This window comes from Temnothorax curvispinosus, unplaced genomic scaffold (assembly GCF_003070985.1).
Source record: "Temnothorax curvispinosus isolate PA1 unplaced genomic scaffold, ASM307098v1 QBEX01011242.1, whole genome shotgun sequence".
In the NCBI taxonomy this organism is placed as follows: Eukaryota; Metazoa; Arthropoda; class Insecta; order Hymenoptera; family Formicidae; genus Temnothorax; species Temnothorax curvispinosus.
This window is the reverse complement of record NW_020221022.1, coordinates 1-21,304: the sequence shown is the minus strand read 5'-3', so window position 1 is coordinate 21,304 and position 21,304 is coordinate 1. Positions and strand designations below refer to the sequence as shown.

The following is a 21,304-nucleotide window of genomic DNA, read 5'->3' as shown; positions in this document are numbered from 1 at the left end:
TATAATCGTTTGTGGAATTTTGTACGAAATTGTTTATAAGCAGTAACGCAAATTCCTAAATAGATACATATATAATTTATTATTTTAGCTAATTTTATATTGTTAACAATGTGCGTCAAATATCTCTTAAAAATAATCGCAATTGCACTTAAAATTCCATTTAGTAATTAGTCTGCAATAAATAAAAAAAATTACAGTGATCGCAACAAAATTACATACAAATTAGATTTTAACCTTTTTAGGGCCAGATATATAATAATATAATATACCAGTTAATGTAAAATATAATTAAATAATAGCCGGCTTTGTGTCATTACTCCTACGAATATGGTCATGATAAAAGAGATTATAGATTATATAAGTGAGGAATGACGAACAATATCAACGCGCAATATTGCAGAGCGTTCCAAATGGATCAATACGAAAATGCGCGCACGTCCGTTTTCCTCGTTCACCCTCGCAGCTTGCGATAGCTTGCAGATGACTCCGGTGAGCTCGACCAGTAATGTCCACCCCGGAGAATTGTCGAAGGTATTGTGTATTATTGGCAAGATAATCTTTTATTCGTACTTCAATATAACACTTATCTTTATTAAAAATTTTATTGTCAGAACTCGAGTTTAATTATGCTGTGATCCAGTGGATCCTGATTCGTGAGAGCGAGCCCGCTCAGATCATCATGATGGGAACCAGATATGCATCATGTAATTACCAAATATATTTATTATACATTACTTTCTGTCTGTTAGAGAAAGAAATAAATGTGATATATAATTTGTACATATATATTTTTTTTAATAATAAGAGAGTAATATATTCATCTTCCAACCAATTTTACTAAACAGTAGTATATTCAAGTACAGAGAAACAATTTTTTAGAAATTTTATCTCATACAAATTTTACATTTACAGACAGTCTAAAGCTCGCTAGTCTACACGACGCTTATCAACGATTACTTTATGGGACTCAACCAATACCTTCCGGCTTGGACATCGCAAACATATTGAAATATTTTTCTCAAACCTTGCTATGTAAGTGATCGGTGTACAAACGAACCGCGTTGTAACAAACGTATGCTCTCTTCTTTGTATTATAAAAATTCGCGCTATTGTTTTCCAATATAATCGCTTGAACAATCTATCCGGCAAATGCAAATATAACTATAAAAATTTTTTTATAAATTATTTTCAGGTTTGTTAAAAGAATCATCCGTGTCGCCGTTCGACATGATCAAGTCGCAACAGCTCGACGGAGAACGAATGGCGTTATTCCCAAATTTGGATTACAAGCAGCTTTACAACGCGTTGACGCAGATGATCGATGTCGTGCCGTTGATTCACGTCGGCCTGCCAGGTTTAGCTTCGTCATTCTATCATTATTAAAATGCTATTATATGGGGGTGTAAAATTAGAAGTGTTATACTTATATACTTGATCTCTTGACTCCAAATTCTAAGAAGGATTTTATTGCTATCTCTAATAGTTCCCGAGAAAATAGTGTGTAAGACTTAATTCTACGTTCTTTGCATGGTATAAGTAAAAGACGAGTAATATTTTAGTGTATCATTTACTTTCGTTATGATTATAGACGATTACTTATAATCCAGTAATTCTTCCCGCTCTCAGAATATCCTTGTCAAGCAACCCTTAATTCTATGCGTGTAATAAGTATAATTTACATTCATTTTTCTAGCGTTCGGGAAAGCCTTGCTACAATGTCTAGCGTGCATGTTGCTGTTTCTCGATCACGATTTGATCGACAATTTATCGTACTTAACTGCCAGTACGATATCGGTACTTCCCGTGGAGCTACATGAAGAAATCGTCAATTATCTCTGTTTTCACATTTTACCGTTCACCATCAGTGAGTTTTTCCGTTACATTTATATTTCTATATGTGTTACTTGTACTTGTATATTATATGATAAGCACACATTCACTCGTCTTTCTAAGAGAGAATAACAGCTGCCGGGAGAGAATGTGAGTGTGGAAAGAAAATTTTAGTATTTTAGGAGCTTTTCCGTTAAATGAAAAATCGGCTTGCCGGCTGAAAAACCTGTTGATAAAGCGTAGAATAGTGCGGATTTTATTTTAGGATTAATATAATTTTAGCATAAGAGCTTTAATCAGATTTAACATCTTTATTTTTATGACACGACATTATCCAGATATTAATTATATAGCTTGCAGCTACAGTTACATTATCAAGATTTAATTATAGCAATTGAAAGCTAACGATAGAATAAAAAAGAGAGCTAATGAACAATTTTTACAGACATATTAATTTTCAGCAAGAAAACCTGAAATTGGAGATGAGAGTGCCGCTAGTCAATCAGTGGCCGCTGTTATAATGATGGTGTTTCAGTATTCCAATAATCCAGGTACTATATATATACGTGTATTATAAGGAAAAGTATAAAATTAATATAAGTATTTAATTTATAATATATTAGTTTAGAATTGTCGAATTAGATAATTAATTCGTGCTAGTACCTCACGCGCTTTTCTAAGATCATTCGTTATATACAAAAATGTGTCTGTGCAAATAAAAATATTAAATTTGTAGACATGTGAATATTATACGAAAGAGAAACGTTCTCTCTTTTCCAGCGCATCACTGTCAATTGCTGGAGTGTTTGATGGCCCTGAAGCCAGGAGTCGTGAAAGACATACTTTGCGTTATCGCTTATGGCACCGCGTCAGCGAGAGCGTCAGCTGCGAAATTGCTATTCTATTACTGGCCTTCGTTTAACCCAAATCTATTCGACCGCCGCGCGGTATTGGTAAAATTTGCTAGTGAGTAAATATATAATTAATAATTATTAAAGATAATGCATTATTCGTACATATATCTCTTGCGAGCAAGATAGCTAACAATTCCCGAGATACGATGTGCAAAACTACGTTTCAGATGATTTTACCCCCTTCGTATGCCAACGGGATAGCTGTCCGAATGCCGGCAATGCGGAAGCAGCAAAAGTCTGTTACAATCACCACATTTCCATCACGTACGCCGTTGAATCTCCGCCTCCTCTTTATCTTTGTATCGAATGCGCGAACGAGATCCATCGAGATCATCCGAATCAAATGTTTAACGACATTTTGCATCCGATGCAACAGGTGTCCATGGTCTGCGAGAACAAAGTGAGCGCGTCGGGTCCGAGAGAATTCGCTTAAGTACTTAAAAAATTTGATTTGATATTTTTATTTTTTGCCTTTCGATCAGAACTGCAGAGGGACGGACAAGTCGGCTATCAGCGTTTGCTTTTCGACGGAATGCGCAAGTTACAATGGAAATCATCCTATAAGATACTGTCAGCAGTGTCACAGTATCCGTCATAACAACCGTCGTGGCGGTGATCACGTTTATCACACGGCACTTCCACACATCTCGCAGCTAGACCCGCAAGCGCAAACCTATATGGTTCAAGCGATTGTCAGGTAAGCTATCATAATCGTCAGTGATAACTGCAAGCTCAGCTAGACACGATATCTTTGTCTTACAGTTTACTCAGAGAAGCTGAACCGATAAGTATCGATAGCAATCGGGACACAACAGATATAAGTGCTAGTACTAGCAATAAGGCTGGCATGGGATTCGTAGGAAGTAGCAGTGCCGGGAGCGGTGCTGGCGGTATCGGCAGTACATTCGGTCATTGCGACCCTACAAGTCTGGAGGAACGACAACTCCTCGGCAGATATGGCGTATGGCTGCTAGTGGGACTTTGTACCCCTAACGAGGATACCCCGGTTGAAATACTGGGCCGTTTATTATCAATGTTATTTCATTGGTTTCATATCACTGCCTACTGTTTCGATGGTATTGAAAAAAGACTTATACACCTTATCTTTTCTGTTGGTAATTTAACACTTTGCATATATACACTTTACTCAAGTAGACGTAGAGAGCCAGACGTAGGTAGTAGCGTGGTATGTCGGCTAAATATGTTGCAATATTTACAAGATGTAAGCATCCTCTGTATACACACTGTAAATATGTGAAATGTATGTTGTCAGCCTCCATATTTGTCTCCAGAGAAATATGTTGATATACGAATATATCTGTTTCCTAAATTAAGCCAAAATATGCCTGAGATATTTAGCCGAATTTAATCTATTCTATCGTACAAATTAAATGAATAGAAAATATTGATTCGAGACCTTATTGATAAAAATTGCATGCAATGTATTAAATATATCAGCACACAACTCGACACATATTTGAAATTTGCACTTATTGTTAAATGTCGAATACTTGGAAAAATGTAGCCTTCCCATTACTTGCATGCCAGAAATTCGGGAAACGATAAATGTCAAATCTGTGTTCCAATCGTATTATGTGTCGCTAGATTGATAATGTTTAACGATAAATCACAATAGTATTCCTGAATCAATTTTAATATTTTCACCTTCTCACGATCAATTTCTCAATCGATCGAAAATATTTCAGGTCAAGCGGAAAGCGCGCTTGAGAAGTTAAAAACGGAGTACGTTTGCGAGTGGCTGTCGGAAGTTATGAAAACCCATTACGAAGTATTTATTTCCTGCCTCCTACCACATCCTGCAGACTATGTCAGAGTCGGAGGTCATTGGTAAGGAAGAGACTCGCTTTTTTACGAAATAAATAAAATCTTTACACAATTTATATAATTAAAATTATAATATGTGAACCCCTTATGATAAATGATTGCATCATTGCGATTACGATTAAATTACGTTAACATAATTGATATTACTTGTAATTTTGTCGAAAGGGAAACCTTGGCTTCACGGACGTCGCATTTGAAGGACGGACTGCATCGGCTATTCTGTCTGGTACCGTACGAAGTGATTACGCCCGACGTATGGGACTACGTGATGCCGCATTGGATGGAAGCGGTGGTGAATGACGTTCCCGAAAATGAACTTCAGGAGCTAAAGATAATATTAAGGCATGCGTTTCGAAGAGATCTTTGTAAAATCGTATTTAGAATTTTCAGCTTACACGAAAAGATAACTGTCAATTCATATTACAGCAAGATATTGGATCGGGATATGAATTCTTTAGGATTTGACGTGAAGAGAATGTACAACTTCATAGCGAAGCGGTTCGTCAATACGAGCGCTAAGGTGCAAGAACAGGCCCTTAATTGGTTGCAGACTCTTACCATGTTGGAAATAACATTACCCCTGGATCAATTGTTTACAATATTCAGCGACGGAATTGCCGTTATGCAGTCGATGAGCTCGGCAGAGTCAGAACTAAAGCCAAGCAAGTCTACGAAGGAAGACGATGTAAACATTACATGTACGCAATTATAATTATTATAATAATACTGATTATCACTGTATCTTCAATCGATCCAGAACCTCTTGCCAAAAGGATCTATATTTAAAAATGTTGATTTTTATTATGAATTAAATGCACTTTCTCTTGCAATTTATTATTTAACCATAAGTTTGCCGTGTAATTATATGCATGTCTTTAAAATGTTTAGGTCCCATAGTGGAAAATGATTCGGGGAAATCAACACCACTTTCCGATGATATAGTGCCAACACAGAGACACATGGAATTTACGACAAACGCAGAACTTAATTTATCTTGTTGTATTCTCATGCTTGATATATTATTGAAACAGGTGAGATATAAATCTCAAAAAATCATTTGTATATTATCTGTATATTAATGATAGATAGAATCTCTTTTTATTCTTACGTAATGAGAAAGTAATGAAAAAATTGTTTTTGGCAGATGGAACTTCAAAATGTAGACAAGCATACCGGAATTAATACACGAGTTTGCCGAGATGCTTGCCATTTAATGAAGTCCATAGTTGCGTCAAATTGGAACAATTCTCACGTCTGCGATACGTCAGACGTGAACATCGAATGCTCCTATTGCGAGTCGAGAGTGATCTGGCACCAATTATGTCTACAATTAATTACTTACATGGCACCGGAAAATCCGGCGTATCCCCCTGACGTTAGTTGACTTTATAATTCGATTTAATTTATAATTATAGTGCTATAATAATAGAAAGATGCGATAAATAATAATAAATAGTAATTTATTTTTTTTAATATTGGAATAATTTGTTAGACGTAAAACAAAAGAGGAAATTAACAATTTTTTATATTTTCCAGCCAATCGTGGATGAAACCGCGGAGGAAAACGCTCGTAAAAGTTCACCGGAAGCGACAAAGAAGGGCGATTCAAAACCGGATGTAGTCATCAACATGCCAGTGCCTGAAATGCATTCTGTCGGCGGGGTCTTAGTTCATATGCCACACGTACGTCTCTTAATAAACAAAACTCTGAAATGGCAAACTTTCAAACTCGAGCGCTAATAACATGTTTGATGTCTGTCTCATTGGCGATTAAATTTCCGCGACTTCATTGAAAAGGGAAAGAGAAAATAAAAAGAAATTTGCTCTACAATGAGACAAGCATCGTGAAAAAAATGTCGTTTTTAACGTCACTGCGTATTACACGATCCTCTATTAATAAAGCAGCATGCTACTTAAAACTGTCTTAATATGTGTATATGTGTCCGTATGCGCTTCTCTCTCTCTGTCTCTTCTTCTACGACACGGCCCGATCACAAAGACACGGTAGGCTAATCTATGTTACCGGAATAGCTATTTTGATCGTTTATGTCAGTTCTTCGAACAGATTATGACAGCGACAGTAGAGACAGTTTCGGAACAGCTGGACCTCGCAGTTATCATGCCGACGGAGAAGATTATGTCCGCCGTCGCGAGAACGGTTACACTATCAGAAACAGACGTTGGTAAGCCAATACTCCATGTATCATCATAACTCTTTTTGTTAATTACATTGACTTGATAATAATTGTTATATTAAATGCACACACGTGCTTTTAGCTACCGCAACGGTGAGCGTGGCGAAACCACATCTGATAGGCGAAAACGATGAACCCGTGAGCTTAAGTCCGGAAGCTGATTCAGAAGACTTTTGGCACACTTCCGTAGGAAAGTTTCGTTTTACGATAGAAGAATTACCGGAACAACTTCAATATATTCACAAACTACAAAAGGTACTAATGTAAATCACTGCGATCAAGCGATATGCGTGCGCACAGAGTTGTGCTCATTAATTTATTTAATAATTACGCGTTGACTGATAGCTCTTTAAGTAATCAGATCGCAAGTCATAACGTTAGTCCTATAATTACAAGAATAAATTCTATGATCGCCAGAGCTCTTTGATTAAGCTAATTAAAAATTATTTTCGAAAAATTTTATTTGCAGGAGATAATGACGATCGATAAGCCAGACATTCTTTACTACATGCTGCAGTGCTTGAACGTGATGTGCTTGTACGGTGATGCGTTCAATACGGCGGTGAAGGATCACCAAGGATTCTTTATATGGTGCCAAGAGAATTTATTAATAAAAAAGTACGTATATAGACGTGTTTTCTGCGGAGGAACTAACAATGGGAAAATACGAGAATTTGATTTCAGCCTTTTCAATCATTTATCATCTTGTTACAGCTTATGGGAGCTCTTAAACGCAGAGCATTCGCATATAGCACAAGTGACCGTTCCATTATTATTGCATTGTGTAACGTTACCCTGCGGCACTGATACTTTCTGGCGGCTTGTACAAGAAGAATTTCACAATTCTGACTGGCGTGTTAGATTCGTCGCAGGTAATCATATATAACTTGAACAAACTGCCTACTTGATTATCATTCTAGTTGGATCTTTCGCGCTAATATAAAAGCTACTTCAAATATATATTATTTAATTTTACTTTCTGATTTCATTATAGATTAAATTTAAAAAAAAATAAACGTTTTTAACATTTCAGTCGAACGTGTTACGTTAATCGCGAGATTTATGGACTCAACGCCATTGCGGAACATATTAAGTCTTCAAGCTGCATTAGCAAATGCGTTCTGTTACTTAATCACGAGTATGGACGACAATAATGTGTATGTTGCGCAGCGTGCTACTTTGTATCTCGGTACCATTCACGACACGGCAGTTAGGGTAAATTTTATTAAATGCTTTAAAATTTCACTTATTTGAAATTGAGCTTTTAAATTCGAGGGCTATTAAGTCTTCTCAATGTTAAAAAATCAATTTGTTGTTTGATATCACATATAATTTCTGGACTTTGGTACAAAAAATGTGTTTATTACATTCAAATTATTATTTAAAATTTTATTTCAGTCGTTAATTTTATGCTTGGAGACACAATTCGATTCCGTAATCGTAGACCGGCCAATGGTATTACAATCGCTTTATCAACTACACAATAGCCTTAGCGATCGATCACGTATCTTGACGTGGGAATTTTTCTTGAATCGATTTGACACGCTATTTCTCGAGGCTCAAATCAATTTGGAGAAGTCGGGAGATGTGACTTACTTGCGCGGTTAGTATCACTTTATTAGAAGAAAATACAAATGTTATGATATTTTACATCTAAACAAAAGTTATGTCATTCGAGTAAAGTCGTCGTTTTCAACAAGTTTTTCTGTTGCAGATCTAAAAAATACGGATATGAATAGCGAGATATTTATGAAGAAATTGCATCGCGCACACGAAGCACTATCTCAATCTGACGGTAACGGAACTAGTTCCGTAAAGACGCTGAGCGCGAGTTTCGGCACGAAATGGCCTTATAAACGTACAATGTCCGCACCTGCGTCGATGATACCTCGACAAGACACTAAGCAAGGTACGTATTCTAAACGTTCTCGCTTTTCTTTAGTCTTTATCCCTATCGCCTCTTCGCGCACATCACAGACTATGTCGTACACTGTGTGTTACTTTTCTCCTTTTGTTTTCCGCATCTTTCACGCAGAAAAGGAAAAGGTGTACAGCCGACAGTATTCCGCGCCGATCTTGAAAAGGAAGAGCTCGAGATTCGGACTGGGTCAGTTGTTGGGGTCCACCCCGCCTAATAACAGTATTCCAGGTAGAGTAGCGTGTGTTGCCTGAGTAGCTGTAGACGAGACATTAATGTATACGCGCAAATATGTTGCTCGATTGTATTACACGGACTATTAAAGGATGTTAAAGCAATCGACTCCAGACGGATCGTTCGGTCGAATAGGTCGAACGGTAAGTAGCAATGTAAAGTCACAGAATCGGCAGAAATGCTTTAGTGATGCTTGTTGATGTATGTTTAAAGTGTAAAGATTATTAATCTCGGTCGATTCGCTTTACGAGCTTTACGAATGTAAAGCGAATCGATCGAGAAAGTTATAAAAAGATTCATAACTTGCTTGTAGGTAAACGTTTTATAAATGTACAAGTGATAACGAAGATCTAACAATATACAGTAATCCTTTTAATATCGTTTCGTAAGATACACAGATTTAATCAGGAAGATCTTTTATCCGCAAAAAGCAATACAAATTATATACTCTAAATAATATAAAGATAAAATCTTTTATTCTCGCTTTAATCCGAAAACATGAATTAATAATTTGTTTTTCCTTCGTGTATCGCTTCAATTAGCTTTTGAAATAAAAGAAAATGTGATATGCATGCTTTCCCTTTTCCGTTTAGCATAAATTTATGATTTACTTAGCATATATTTATGATTAATTCTTTGAATCGTGAAAAGTGACATAGCTAGATATAGAAATATAGTCAACATTCTTACTTCGTAGATCTTATTCCTTCTTTTTAGTAAATCTCTTCAATTTGAAGAACGTAACTAATATTGGAAAACTTTGCAGATGGTCACATACATTCACTGAACATGGTTGATGAAGCTAGCACGTTACCGGGATATACTCACAAAATCGTTGATCTTGAAGAAGCTGATAAAGAAACGATGCACCTACTAGTCTTCCTCTTAATGCAATTTCTATCGAGACAGGATCAGGTATGTTATCAACCTATTGAATTGTATGAACGAAAGAAGAAAAAAAACGCTCTTGATCATATATATTTTGTATTAAATATTAAAAAATAATAATACACTTGATATCTTGCGTGTCCAAATTTATAAATCGATACTATTTAATCAGGCCTATCCGACGGACGAGAAACCAATGTCGAAAACACAGGGTATAGTCTTGCGACACTTGTACCTTCTTTTGGGATACAATCAAATTGAGCGCACTTTTCATACTACTCCGCAACGTCTGAGGTGAGATTTCCGTAACATTATTTTATTAATTATAATATTATAAGCATTTAAATATTTTGAGTAGTTTAATAGTTCTCGAACACAATAATGAGTGTAAAAAGTATTGTAAACAAGAATGAAAATCTTGTCATAACCGATTAAAGTCAAATTGCAATTTATATCAAATTACACATCGAGTTATTGCATCAGTTTACTCTTACATTTGTTATTTTTATCGGTTTAGAAAAATATTTACTAATACAAACATCAAAACTATTATAGGCTTTCGCCGGCGTTCAACGTCTTCATTGCCAATTTGCCACAATTGTTAGACCAGAATCATGTGATGGGCTGGCTGATGACGCCACCAATTCTGGCGATATTACAATATTGTCCTTATCCTCCGCAAGCTGCACCCCCAACTGGTGAGCATCAACCACCAAACTACAGTCTTTGGTATTTGGAACCACACATCAGACGGTCTTGGTTGATGTCTCTGCTTGTTATCTTATACAAGGTAAAGAATAATTACATGAAAAAAATAATCAACATATAATATGTATAAGATAAGATAATTCGCAAGGTGTAATTCCTAGAAACCTACATCTATGATTTAAAGCGGTATTTTTACAAACAATTATATGGGCGTACAAATTTTAACGCAAATTAATTTTATAGATTAATTTTTAATTTGACAATTATAAATCTGTTTTTTAGTGTCAATACGGACAACAACCATGGTGTAATCAACTTCAAGCGTTAGTTAAAATAGTGTTGAATACGCTCAGTACGCAGCATCATCAGTGCAAAAGGATACCGGCGACCGTAGTTATGGGTGCACCGCCTTCCAGATCTCGCGGTGAGAATTTAAACAAAGCCTAAAACATCGTAAATATCATCTATCGGAGAGTAATTATAAAGCAACGTATCTATATCAGATGTGTCTCAACCCTCGCTCGGAGTTGAACACGAGTTGACAATGAACACGGTGGGAGAAATAGACACGGAAACCCCGCCGATGCGCGCACCAATCTCGGTGCATCAACGCAGTCCCGGAGGGATGCATGGACAAATGGAAACCCATTGGGAAGAAAATAACAGTCCAGCATGCCGTTATTTCAATAAACATTTTACCAGGTCAGTAAATTTGTAGTAATATAATTGCACAGTTTGAAACAGTTTATTCTTGCACGGAGAATTGTGAAAAAAATTACACAGTTAAAGAGTTAACCAAAATAATAGCATTTTATTTGATTATTAGTATCTATTTTTTTTTTAAATTACTATTGTAATTTTTATACGTTATTATCTATATAGTGACTACTTTGTTACAATATTTTTTCCGGATGACGTTTAATAGACGTATTGTACTGACGTTATTACACGCTTATGTCTTTATTTAAGTAGTAGCATGTTAAAATTTGTCGCTATTGCGAATGCTTTTGCGAAGCTATTCGATCAATGCGGATGATACGGAGTCCGAGCTGGCAGCGATACCTGAGAGCCCAAAATCTGACAGCACCTTACATGGTAGCAGCGGAGGATCCCTTGGGGAATTGGAAGAAACGGTTCCCAGAAACGCATCTCTTCAAGAACCACGTATGTTGATCGTATCGGAAGGGACGAGTATGGTTGAGTCAAACAACCGAAACAAGTCGAAGACGGAATCCGTAACGAAGCCTATATGGTTCTTAGGTGGAAATGAAGATGAAGTTAGTCAGGTAATTATTACAAATCAACCTGCATAAAATAGTTATTACACACGAGCAAAAAGCCGATTTTAAGTCAAACAAAAACTCTTTTACTTTAAGTTTTTATAACAAGAGCGTGTTATCTCTTGCTTCAGGGAAATAAAGGCGGCCCTGCAAAAAAATGGAGCGTATACGAAGGAGTGAAAATGATGGTAACGAGCACATTTCTCACTGGACAACAGGAGCCTCCAAGACTTTTACCTAAGACAGCTAGGCCGCCGATAAAAAACGGCAAAGGACACTTGCCTTACAATGGAGACACATCGAAAACGTACGATTTATCAAGTGCTTTAGCTCTTGCAACCAGCATTTCTCATCTTCAAAGGTAAAGTTAGACTTATTACTCAATACAATTTTCTAATAATAATTGTTTATTCTCATTAATATTAAAGAAAATTATATTTATATTTTCTTTTATTTTAAACCTTTAGACCTGAATTACCAAAGATAAAGGATAAGGAGACAGAGAAGAGTAAAGGAAAGGAGAAAGAAAAGGAAAAGGAAAAAGAGAAGGAAAAAGAGATGGAAATGGAGAAGGAGAAAGAAAAGGAAAAGGAAAAAGCACTCGTAAAGATTGCTGGGACTATTAATAATGTTGACCCTTTGAACGCGAAACATTTAGGTAGACAAAAACATGTGGAACAAATCACAATTACAGCGACATCGCCGATTTCACCTTGCCAAGTGATTACAGTGACAAACAGCGATAACTCGAGCTCGCCAGCGCTGAGTTCTTCTATATCATCGCAAATCATAAGTACAGAGAATGGACAGCAAACAGGTGATCCCCCTACTAGTTCGCAACCTTTGATGACTACTCCGACCGTCGAACGATTGCTTCCTATTGGTACAATGGTTCGAGCGACTGGTAAGCAATTCGCATATTATTAATTAATAACAAATTTTATTAATTAATAACAAATAAGATAAGCAATTTTTCTTATAGGATCACGAACTGCGCAACGCGTATTAAAATGCGAGGACACATATGGCTCTCCAGAATCGCCATTGTCAAAAATGGACATTTTAACAGTCGGTGAGTAAATATTTAGAGCGATAATAGAATAGATAATTAATGCATTGAGTAAAGTAAAATGGAAAGAAGACTGTCTAATATAAAAAGATTGAAGTTGATTGTAATTTTATAGGTTCTTCGTTCGAGCAAGACAGCGAGACTTGCATGTCCAGCGACATTATGAGTCCGCATAGCGTTTCTCAACTGGAATTTCCAACGCCAGAACGACTGTTGCCGGTTGGTCCTCAGAGAGATTTCCCCAGCTTAGTCGAACGAGTACGTCAAGCTCTCGATATTTCAGACATCGAAGGTTTGTACGCGCTGATCGTAGGATTTCTCACGATTACAAATATCCATATGCATATTACGTGTAATATTTTATCGAAAGTTGTTTAACAAGCAAACACTCTGAAATATTTTTCTTTTAGATACGAATAAATCGAATGAGGATACGAAGCGTGACACTCATGATGTAGCACTCACAAAGCAGGATAGCGGAACATCTGAAAATATGGTAAGAATGCATTTTTAATTGATTGTTATGTAATACATAACGCGCGATCTACAAACACATAAATATTTACTTTTGAGATAAAATAAATTTGTAAGAATAAAACATCTTCTATTTATATACATATTATGTTTATCCACAGTCAACATCACTCATACCAACGTGCAATGAAGTTAATTCGAGTAGATCGCCAAGTCCGAGAAGACTAATTAAACAAGTGGCTTTAGAATCGTCTCCACCAGCGATCGATCCCGGAGATTTTGTTTCAAAAATTGCAGAGTTTGACCAGAAGATCAAATCGAAGGATCAGTTTCGGATTCAACGTGACAGAGCACGGAAGATCACTGCTATAACGGATCAAGATATGATTACTCATGCAAGGCGAACGGAATCCTGGTAAATTCCTCATGTTATTACTACTTTTCAACTAAATTATGTGAATAATTCTTACATCTTAATCCGTATTTGTTTCTTATTTAATAGGTCTGGTACACAGGCTCAACAAAATTTAGACTTCGTTTCTCAACAAGCGTATCATGCGGATTTCAATTTAAAACAGAGCTTATTTCGCATCGGCGACGATTGCGTTTACGACAGGTATAGTTTAACATGCTGGATGTTATTAAGCCAAATTGTTATTTATTATCGTACTGAATTTTATTCAACTAACATCACTGCAGGTGTTCAGAATGCGGAACGATAAGAGAAGAGTATTCCGACGAAGAGCTTGGATTGTGTATAATAACGTTGGGAACGTTTATTCATCGAGAGCCATCTCTAGCGGCACCATTACTGCCGGAAATACTCGGCGTAGTTACCAAGTAAATACTGTCTTTTTATTATGTTGTTTTAAGCTGATAAAATAAAGCGCTCATGTATTGCTCATGTACTAGGGTGTCCCTTCATGCAATGTATCCTTGGCAAAGCGAAACGAATATGCACCTCCCAGGTGGTGCGGTCAGCGTAGCACACCAATTTCTCAGATGCGTTCTCCATCAATTAGCACCTAATGGAGTATTTATGCAAATGTTTCAGACTCATTTGAACAGTAAGAATGTTATGCTTGATAGATTAATAGATCAATTTAAATAATTTTCCTAATTCTCAAATTCTTAATATATGTAAGCATATATAGGTACTATAAAAAAAATTTTTTCTTATAATTTACATATATTTTACGAGCACAGCTGTTTTTCAACATCAATTTTCTTGGAAAATTTTAAATAATAATAATATATTCTTTTTTCTATTGTTACATTCTTTCAACTTACAGAAACGACGAGGTTGCAATTTTTCAAGAGCGTTGCACAAGCCTTGGTCGATTTTAACGAGTTAAATCCGATCGCGCCCTTGCAGTTATTGCTTGAGGTAAGAAAGCAACTTGATTACGCACAAAAGTGAATCCTTAATTGTTTTTGTAACTCACCAAGCGCATTTCTGGAACGTATAGGAAAATAAATTATACGTATCTTGTAAAATTCAATTTCAGACATTAAATATGAAAAAATCATTGCCGTTGGAACGGCTGCCAATAATATTATATAATATTGCGTGCTACTTGGATTGTTTGCCATTGGAAGCGGGATTGGGTCCTGCTGCGGCCACGTGGAGTGGAGTGCTGACACAATTCGATGGATTATTTCGAAGACTTGTTCTTATGCTTCCTTCCATCGAGGATATCACTCCTCTTTTGCGTATTATGATTTCGATATTAAAGGTTCCGGGAATTCAACAGTCAAAGGTACTTTAATCAATAAAATTACATGAGATTCTCTTTTCTTTTTAAATTAGTGTTGTATATCCAATATTCTTTTTAGGGAATGCTGGATCCATTCTCCAAAGTATTAAGTTACGCTATACAAAACTCAACATTGCAATACAATTATTTAACGGACTTATGCTATTTGTGCCATAGAGGATTTACTCGTGATCGTGACAAACACTTTTTCGGGAGAACGATTGTATTCGAGTTAATGCAGGCCATTAAATTTAAAATTACAATACCGGACTCTAATTTTTTGTTACTGCTTCAGTTTGTGCTCCAAGTAAGTAATCGTAATATTTATATGACATACGTTAAGGTTTTTAGTTTAAACTTTAGATATAATTTAATTGTCACATAATTAAAAATTGATAAGTCGAAGAGATATCAATAATAATGTGATTAACGCAGGATATTGGAGGATCTTTGCCTAATAGTGTCGTTGCGATGGAAAATAATATTCAAACAGACATGTCGCCGATTTACAACACGAATGCCTCTGAATCTTTAAAGAATCAGTTATCGGATGTTCTCGAATTTTTAACTGACTTTCATACTTTAAGCAAGATTAAGGTAGTGTATTTAATATGTGTGTTAAATCGATCACTAGTTAATAAATTTCTGTGAAATTTACTCAAAGAACGTCTCTTTGTTTAGAGTTATAACAAAGGTATGCAGGCGGGATTAAACGAGGACACGATTGGCGGGATGTTAAAGTGTGGCCTTGCTCAATACGTAGCTTTAGAAATTACGAGAGGCAACAATAGAGAGAACAGAGCCGTCGCGCGTTACTTGCCATGGTTATACACCGCACCGTCTATACAGCAAGGGTAGGCTATTTTTCGCTATTAGTCATCTCTTTTGCATTTTCTGCCATTAATAAGATTTTATCTAATTAATCATTGATCCTAATTGAACGTGATTTTTTTCCATCAACATTTTAGAGCTCGTGAATACGTTGATTGTATCGGCCATATCAGACTCTTATCCTGGCTGTTACTGGGATCGCTTACGCACATAGCAATGTACACTGGCAACAATAACAGTCATTCCCATTCAACGGTACCATTGGCGCAACCGATACCTCAAGAAGTGTCTTGCCACATCGCGGATCACATACAAGTCATTTTCTCGGGGTTTCCAGAACAATCGAAAACCTCGGTCCTCCACATGTCGTCGCTCTTCCACGCGTTTATTCTTTGCCAGGTACTTATATTTTAAATTGTAATACGTTTGATTGTTAAATATTAAATATTAATAGTTCCTATTAATTTGCAACGCATTACGACCATAGCTTTGGACGATGTATTTGGAGGAAATGTCGAAGAATAACGCAACAAACAGTGAAAGTCACAATGTCACCATGAATATCTTGTTAGAATTTTGGGGCAAGATAACACCATGCATTTTGCAACTTGTCTCCTACTCGAAAGCTGTGAGTGCAATTCTCGATGTAGTGTGACTTATAGAGTTCTACCTATTTTAAATTGAAACATTTGAAACGAGCTTGAGGCAACGACATGAAAAGACAATTTTATTTTTAGCTCTCTGAAATGCTTAATTTGCATTTCTTAAGCTTGCTAGAGGCCTTGTTAGAATGCGGATCGATTCTATTGAGTAAATTACTACCTTTGTGGAATACCATATTATTTTCTCATCATGTCCAGGTAAGAACAGAGTTAGAAACAAAATTGAACAATCGGAGCAGAAAGATAAAAATACCTCGATAATCGTGGCTTATTTCATTTTTTAGCTACCGGGACACTTACAAATGCGATTGCAGAATTGTCGCGATTTCCCACCGAACAAAATGGCGGAGCATTTTGTTACTAATCGAAGAGAATCAAACGCGATACTCTTACGATGGTTACATCGTTTGCAGTTTAAGATGGGTCAAATAGAAATGCAATCTTCTACCGCCACGCAATTCTATTCTATTTAAAGGTAAGAAAGAAGAGCTTAAAAACGAGCTTTACGAATTAGACAGTTCTATATTGATTAAAAATGGTAAAAATAGATATATAAAAAATGGAGTGTTGCAAGAAATAGTTCTTTGAATTATATAACTACTATAATTTTAATAAATCGTTAAATTTAAACTATGGCGTTTTGAGCATTATTTTTTATACCATATTGCATACATCATAAATATTCTTTATTTTACATTATAATTAACATGTTTATTTTGTTCAGATACTTCTCTTATAATTGTTATAACTTCTTTTTAAATATCTTTCACTTATCTAATCTCCAATCTCTCTACATCAATCTTGTATCTCAAGTTCTTATTTTTATATTTAAAATTATGATAAATTAATGCAGATATAAAATGTTATTAAAAATAATTTTTTATTAAACAGTATTATTTTATTATGTCAAGTACAAAGTTTGAGATTCAATCTTTGAATTAATTTTTGAATTAATCAAATATAGATAAATATGGATAAAAAATATAATTAAAAAAAGTGCTTTAAATTTTCATATTAATAGCGTGTTTATGCGTTTGCAATACATAATTTAAGTACTATGTGCAAGGTTTTGTTATTTAATAACTTCGTAAAAAATTTCGATTAAGTTAACGTTTCAAACTTTATACATTTCCAATGTTTATACCGTTGTTGTTGTCGTCGTTGTTGCTGGTCCTTTTGGTTTAATCATCATCTGTGCATGTTTTAAAGTATAATCCCAACCTCTCCAACGGAACCATACGATACCTTTAACAATAATATAATTTTTATTCATTAGTGCAAATTGAGAGTTTATCTTAATTTTTTCATAATTTACGATCTCTATTACATTATAGTTAGAAGTATAAAACTTTCTTCAATTTTAATATCTGCGTTATACACGACTTATAAACATACCTTGTCGTGCAGTAAGATCTTGTGGATCATTTAGATAAAGACCATTTAAGCCACGACCACAAGATTTCCACCACCAACCACCCTTGAGCATCGAAGCGCAATTCAAGGATGATCTGTCATTATCCCTAAAAAGCATAAATATCTCTAAATCCAATGAGTTATCACAGTAATTTCGCATATTATCACGATGATATAAAAACATCTCATTTATTATATAATAAACGTTCTACGTTATTTATTTTATAAATTGTACTTTACCTGTTGTATGTGGAGAACGGACTATTGTTCGATCCGTACCAAGGATCGTTCAATGAATCTCCTGCATTTCCTTCATATCCATCTATCTCCAATTTATAGTACTCTCCCTCTGAATAAATCTTAAAGTGCGAATACTGTGCGTACCTGATAAAATCAAATGATAATTTTACTCGATCGATTTCAATTTATACCTGCACGATGGTGCCAGTACGAAAACTGTAAGGCTACGCATTCGTTATTAATACCCTCCCCTCCCCTCCTTTTTAACAGCAGTAAAAAAGCTACGATAATTAATCTACAGTTTAGGCATATACCTTTTGTTACCTTCGAAGTCCTCAAGTTCAACTCTGAGCATATAATCTTCATTATTTGTTAACATATATATGTTTTCATTGCCTAGCCAAAATTCTTTAGCGGGATCTCCAAAACCGTTTTTATAATCTGCCCAATCTCTATTAAAGTTCTCCCTTGGCTCTCCGAAATCATCCCTCCTTTGAATAACCTTTACATAAAAATTTGTTGTAAATCATTATTAATCGTTGCGCGTGTCCTCTTTCATCATTTTTTACTCCGATAATATTCTATTTTAATGCTATCACATTGTTTTTGATGTCGATAACAAACTCACCGTCCAGCCACCGTCAGCAATTTCCTGTTCACAATAGACTTTAAGGAACCAATATGTCGTGCCGCGTATTTGTAGGTAGTACACCCCACTGTCTCGCATTCCTCCGTTTAATAAATCCACGCAAGAATAACCCTAAATTTACAAGAGAAAATAATAAAAAATTAAAGGTCGATATATTTAGATATTATCAAAATGTTTTCTGTTCTCTGAAATAAGTCTCGCGAAAAATATCTGATAAGATTAAAGAATTATATCGGAATATCTTGAATAATACATTGTTGGCACTTTTGTAAATATTTTCTTTTCATAATTAGACGCTTTACTTCGAGACGATATTTTGAAAAAAGGAGAGAGTCATACAAAATATTAAAATACCTTGATATCCTTGTAATTGATTAATATGTCGCTTGTGAAAGTGGAATTTGCTAAACTGGGTTTATTTTTAACACTCGGAAATATCACTCCCCGATTTCTATTATTTGGTCTCGCGGTAGTCGAAGATGGTGCCGTCATGGGTGTCGTGGAACTAGTAGGATTGTTCGAGGGTGAAGCGACGGACGATATCGATGTTGTGGTTGACAACGGCGGTGAGACAGTGGGTAGCGTAGACGTGGGCATCTCCGTTACAAAATCTTCGGTTACGCTGATGTATCTTAGAATAAACGACATGAGAGAATTAGTTTGTGTTTGACGTTTCTTCTACTCATGTATTATGGAGAGTACTTCCGATAAACCGGAAAAATTTGTGGACAGTTTTCGTTAAATAACAATAAATCGTACTACTTTTTTAATCAAATGTATAAAAACTGCCGTTTATATATATTGCCATTGTATTATAATATATCCTCACATAATCCTAGATTTTTATTTTGCAAGTTATTTAGTATAAGAAATTCTTACCTGCTCGGATCATATTCAACGAGCCGGTCGATTGTTGGGTCCAGTAGCAATTCAGCTGGAATCGGGCGTTGCGCGAGAGTGGCCACATCGTCCTCTTGCTTCCTCAAGCGGCTTTCGACACCCTCCAGATTCTCGATGATCTTATTTGTCTTCGATTTCAGATCGGCATGAATTTCGCTAATCGCTCTCTCTTGCCTTTGGGTCTGAGTAAGTAATTCGTCGGATTTCGGTAGCAAATCGTCCACCGAACTCTTGGTCCCCATCTAATATTATTCAAATTAACGTTATGTTATTCTTGACGGCATTGCGCGCAAAACTGATCGTAATATCAGTTTGTTATCAATATTGATTCGCACACTGAATTTCTCAACACGCTTCTCTCATATTAAAAACTTACCACTGCGTTCCAAACTTGATCCATCTTCTCAGAAACGACAAGTATCGGATACATTTGTTCGGTAAGACGATCGGCTTTGTTGCGTTTCGTCGGGGCTTCGGTCGTTGTTACATTAGGACGATTATGCCGATTGTTCTCGTAATTTTTCTCGACAACGGCACCGTGCACGTCACTAATCATATTGTACACCGCTCCGAGATTATCCGACATCAGATTCATATGGAACTGAAGCTTACGATCCATACTACTTGTCGCTTGCTTAAGATTCCCAATCTCGAGCGTCATATGGTTCATCACCTCGTTATTCATAGCCTTGGTGATCTCGATGACGCTCATACTGACAGGCTTCTTTTCGCTCGCCTCGGCATTTATATCATCGGCTTGCAAAAAATTGTTGTCGAGCTGATTCTTAAGATTGACAAGCTTATGGTCGATATCGGAAACCTTCTGATCCAGAGAAATCAATTTTTCGCCAAGAGTTTCTGGTGCTTGATCGTTTTGATCGTGATGAATCACACGTATAAATGGGGCTGTTAAAAACATTTTAGTTAAATACTGCGATACTGTTCAATTTCAAATTAATATCGTCGCAATGTAATGAAAATAAAATATGTCAATTTTTCTTTAAAGCAATCAGTTCGAGTCATCTCTCTTGCCGTGCGTACGCGTTTTGATGGTTCACAAATATTTTAAAATAGTCTAATACAATTTTATCTTTTGGCGTACTGCATATAAAAAAAGAAATCGAGATCGGTTGAATAACCAAGTTTCGAAACAAACAGTTTCGTAAAAAAATACAATATATATATCTCATACTCACCATCTTCCGCGCTACTTCCGCTCTTGCTTTCGGTAATTCTCGTTGCAGTTTCCGCGGATATGATAGGATACGCATTGAAAAGCTTCAAATCTAACGTCCTAAGCTTAGTAATAACCGCATCTGTTTTGTCAATGTTATCGTTTACGCGGGAATCTAAAGCCTCTACTCTTCTCATCAAGTGCTCCACCGCCTTATCTAAATTCTCGATTCGCTGTAACTTGGACTCCAAAGTTGATACTATTACCTCGAAGACGTTGAAAAGGTATTGCTCCCTATAACAGATAACATTCATTGGCTTCGT

The 21,304-nt window shown here is 35.9% G+C and overlaps 2 protein-coding genes across 8 annotated transcripts; one reads left to right on the top strand and one right to left on the bottom strand.

The window, feature by feature from the left end:
- Nucleotides 1-420: 420 nt before the first annotated feature.
- LOC112461273 (protein unc-79 homolog) lies at nt 421-17,238 on the top strand. 7 transcript variants are annotated; one of them, XM_025026457.1, is made up of 49 exons: nt 421-531; nt 612-704; nt 913-1,032; nt 1,193-1,354; nt 1,694-1,864; nt 2,292-2,381; nt 2,611-2,796; nt 2,912-3,144; nt 3,227-3,441; nt 3,507-3,859; nt 4,451-4,592; nt 4,755-4,931; nt 5,016-5,287; nt 5,478-5,620; nt 5,734-5,964; nt 6,126-6,272; nt 6,643-6,772; nt 6,867-7,039; nt 7,254-7,402; nt 7,499-7,656; nt 7,818-7,999; nt 8,183-8,387; nt 8,499-8,693; nt 8,820-8,933; nt 9,703-9,851; nt 9,997-10,118; nt 10,380-10,614; nt 10,815-10,956; nt 11,036-11,234; nt 11,548-11,818; nt 11,944-12,173; nt 12,280-12,470; nt 12,543-12,716; nt 12,795-12,884; nt 12,997-13,173; nt 13,292-13,377; nt 13,517-13,770; nt 13,858-13,971; nt 14,055-14,195; nt 14,268-14,422; nt 14,648-14,742; nt 14,864-15,115; nt 15,192-15,419; nt 15,548-15,709; nt 15,794-15,966; nt 16,081-16,342; nt 16,431-16,571; nt 16,681-16,803; nt 16,890-17,238. In XM_025026457.1, exons 2-49 carry the CDS (start codon nt 680-682, stop codon nt 17,076-17,078), a joined length of 8,328 nt encoding a protein of 2,775 aa, XP_024882225.1. In that variant the 5' UTR covers nt 421-531; nt 612-679; the 3' UTR covers nt 17,079-17,238. The 7 variants fall into 7 exon arrangements, with proteins under 7 accessions (XP_024882225.1, XP_024882222.1, XP_024882223.1 ...); XM_025026454.1 differs by having other exon boundaries at nt 3,507-3,820; nt 12,280-12,716; XM_025026455.1 differs by having other exon boundaries at nt 8,820-8,891; nt 12,280-12,716.
- Nucleotides 17,239-17,583: 345 nt separating this feature from the next.
- LOC112461286 (angiopoietin-4) lies at nt 17,584-21,273 on the bottom strand. Its single transcript, XM_025026476.1, has 9 exons — nt 21,004-21,273; nt 20,184-20,713; nt 19,787-20,049; nt 19,262-19,538; nt 18,887-19,018; nt 18,573-18,760; nt 18,259-18,402; nt 18,001-18,125; nt 17,584-17,850 (listed from the first exon to the last, which is right to left on the bottom strand). Exons 1-9 carry the CDS (start codon nt 21,176-21,178, stop codon nt 17,744-17,746), a joined length of 1,941 nt encoding a protein of 646 aa, XP_024882244.1. The 5' UTR covers nt 21,179-21,273; the 3' UTR covers nt 17,584-17,743.
- Between the last annotated feature and the right edge of the window lie 31 nt (nt 21,274-21,304).

Excerpts from the sequence above, each read along its gene's own strand:
- LOC112461273 (XM_025026452.1), top strand. The coding sequence starts at position 680 with ATGATGGGAACCAGATATGCATCAT. Across the intron at positions 2,382-2,610 it reads TCAGTATTCCAATAATCCAG|CGCATCACTGTCAATTGCTG; the intron begins GTACTATATATA and ends TCTCTTTTCCAG. Across the intron at positions 9,852-9,996 it reads TTCTATCGAGACAGGATCAG|GCCTATCCGACGGACGAGAA; the intron begins GTATGTTATCAA and ends CTATTTAATCAG.
- LOC112461286 (XM_025026476.1), bottom strand. The coding sequence starts at position 21,178 with ATGAGAAGAGTAGAGGCTTTAGATTCCCGCGTAAACGATAACATTGAC. Across the intron at positions 18,403-18,572 it reads GACTTCGAAGGTAACAAAAG|GTACGCACAGTATTCGCACT; the intron begins GTATATGCCTAA and ends TGATTTTATCAG. Across the intron at positions 18,126-18,258 it reads CCGTTCTCCACATACAACAG|GGATAATGACAGATCATCCT; the intron begins GTAAAGTACAAT and ends TATGCTTTTTAG.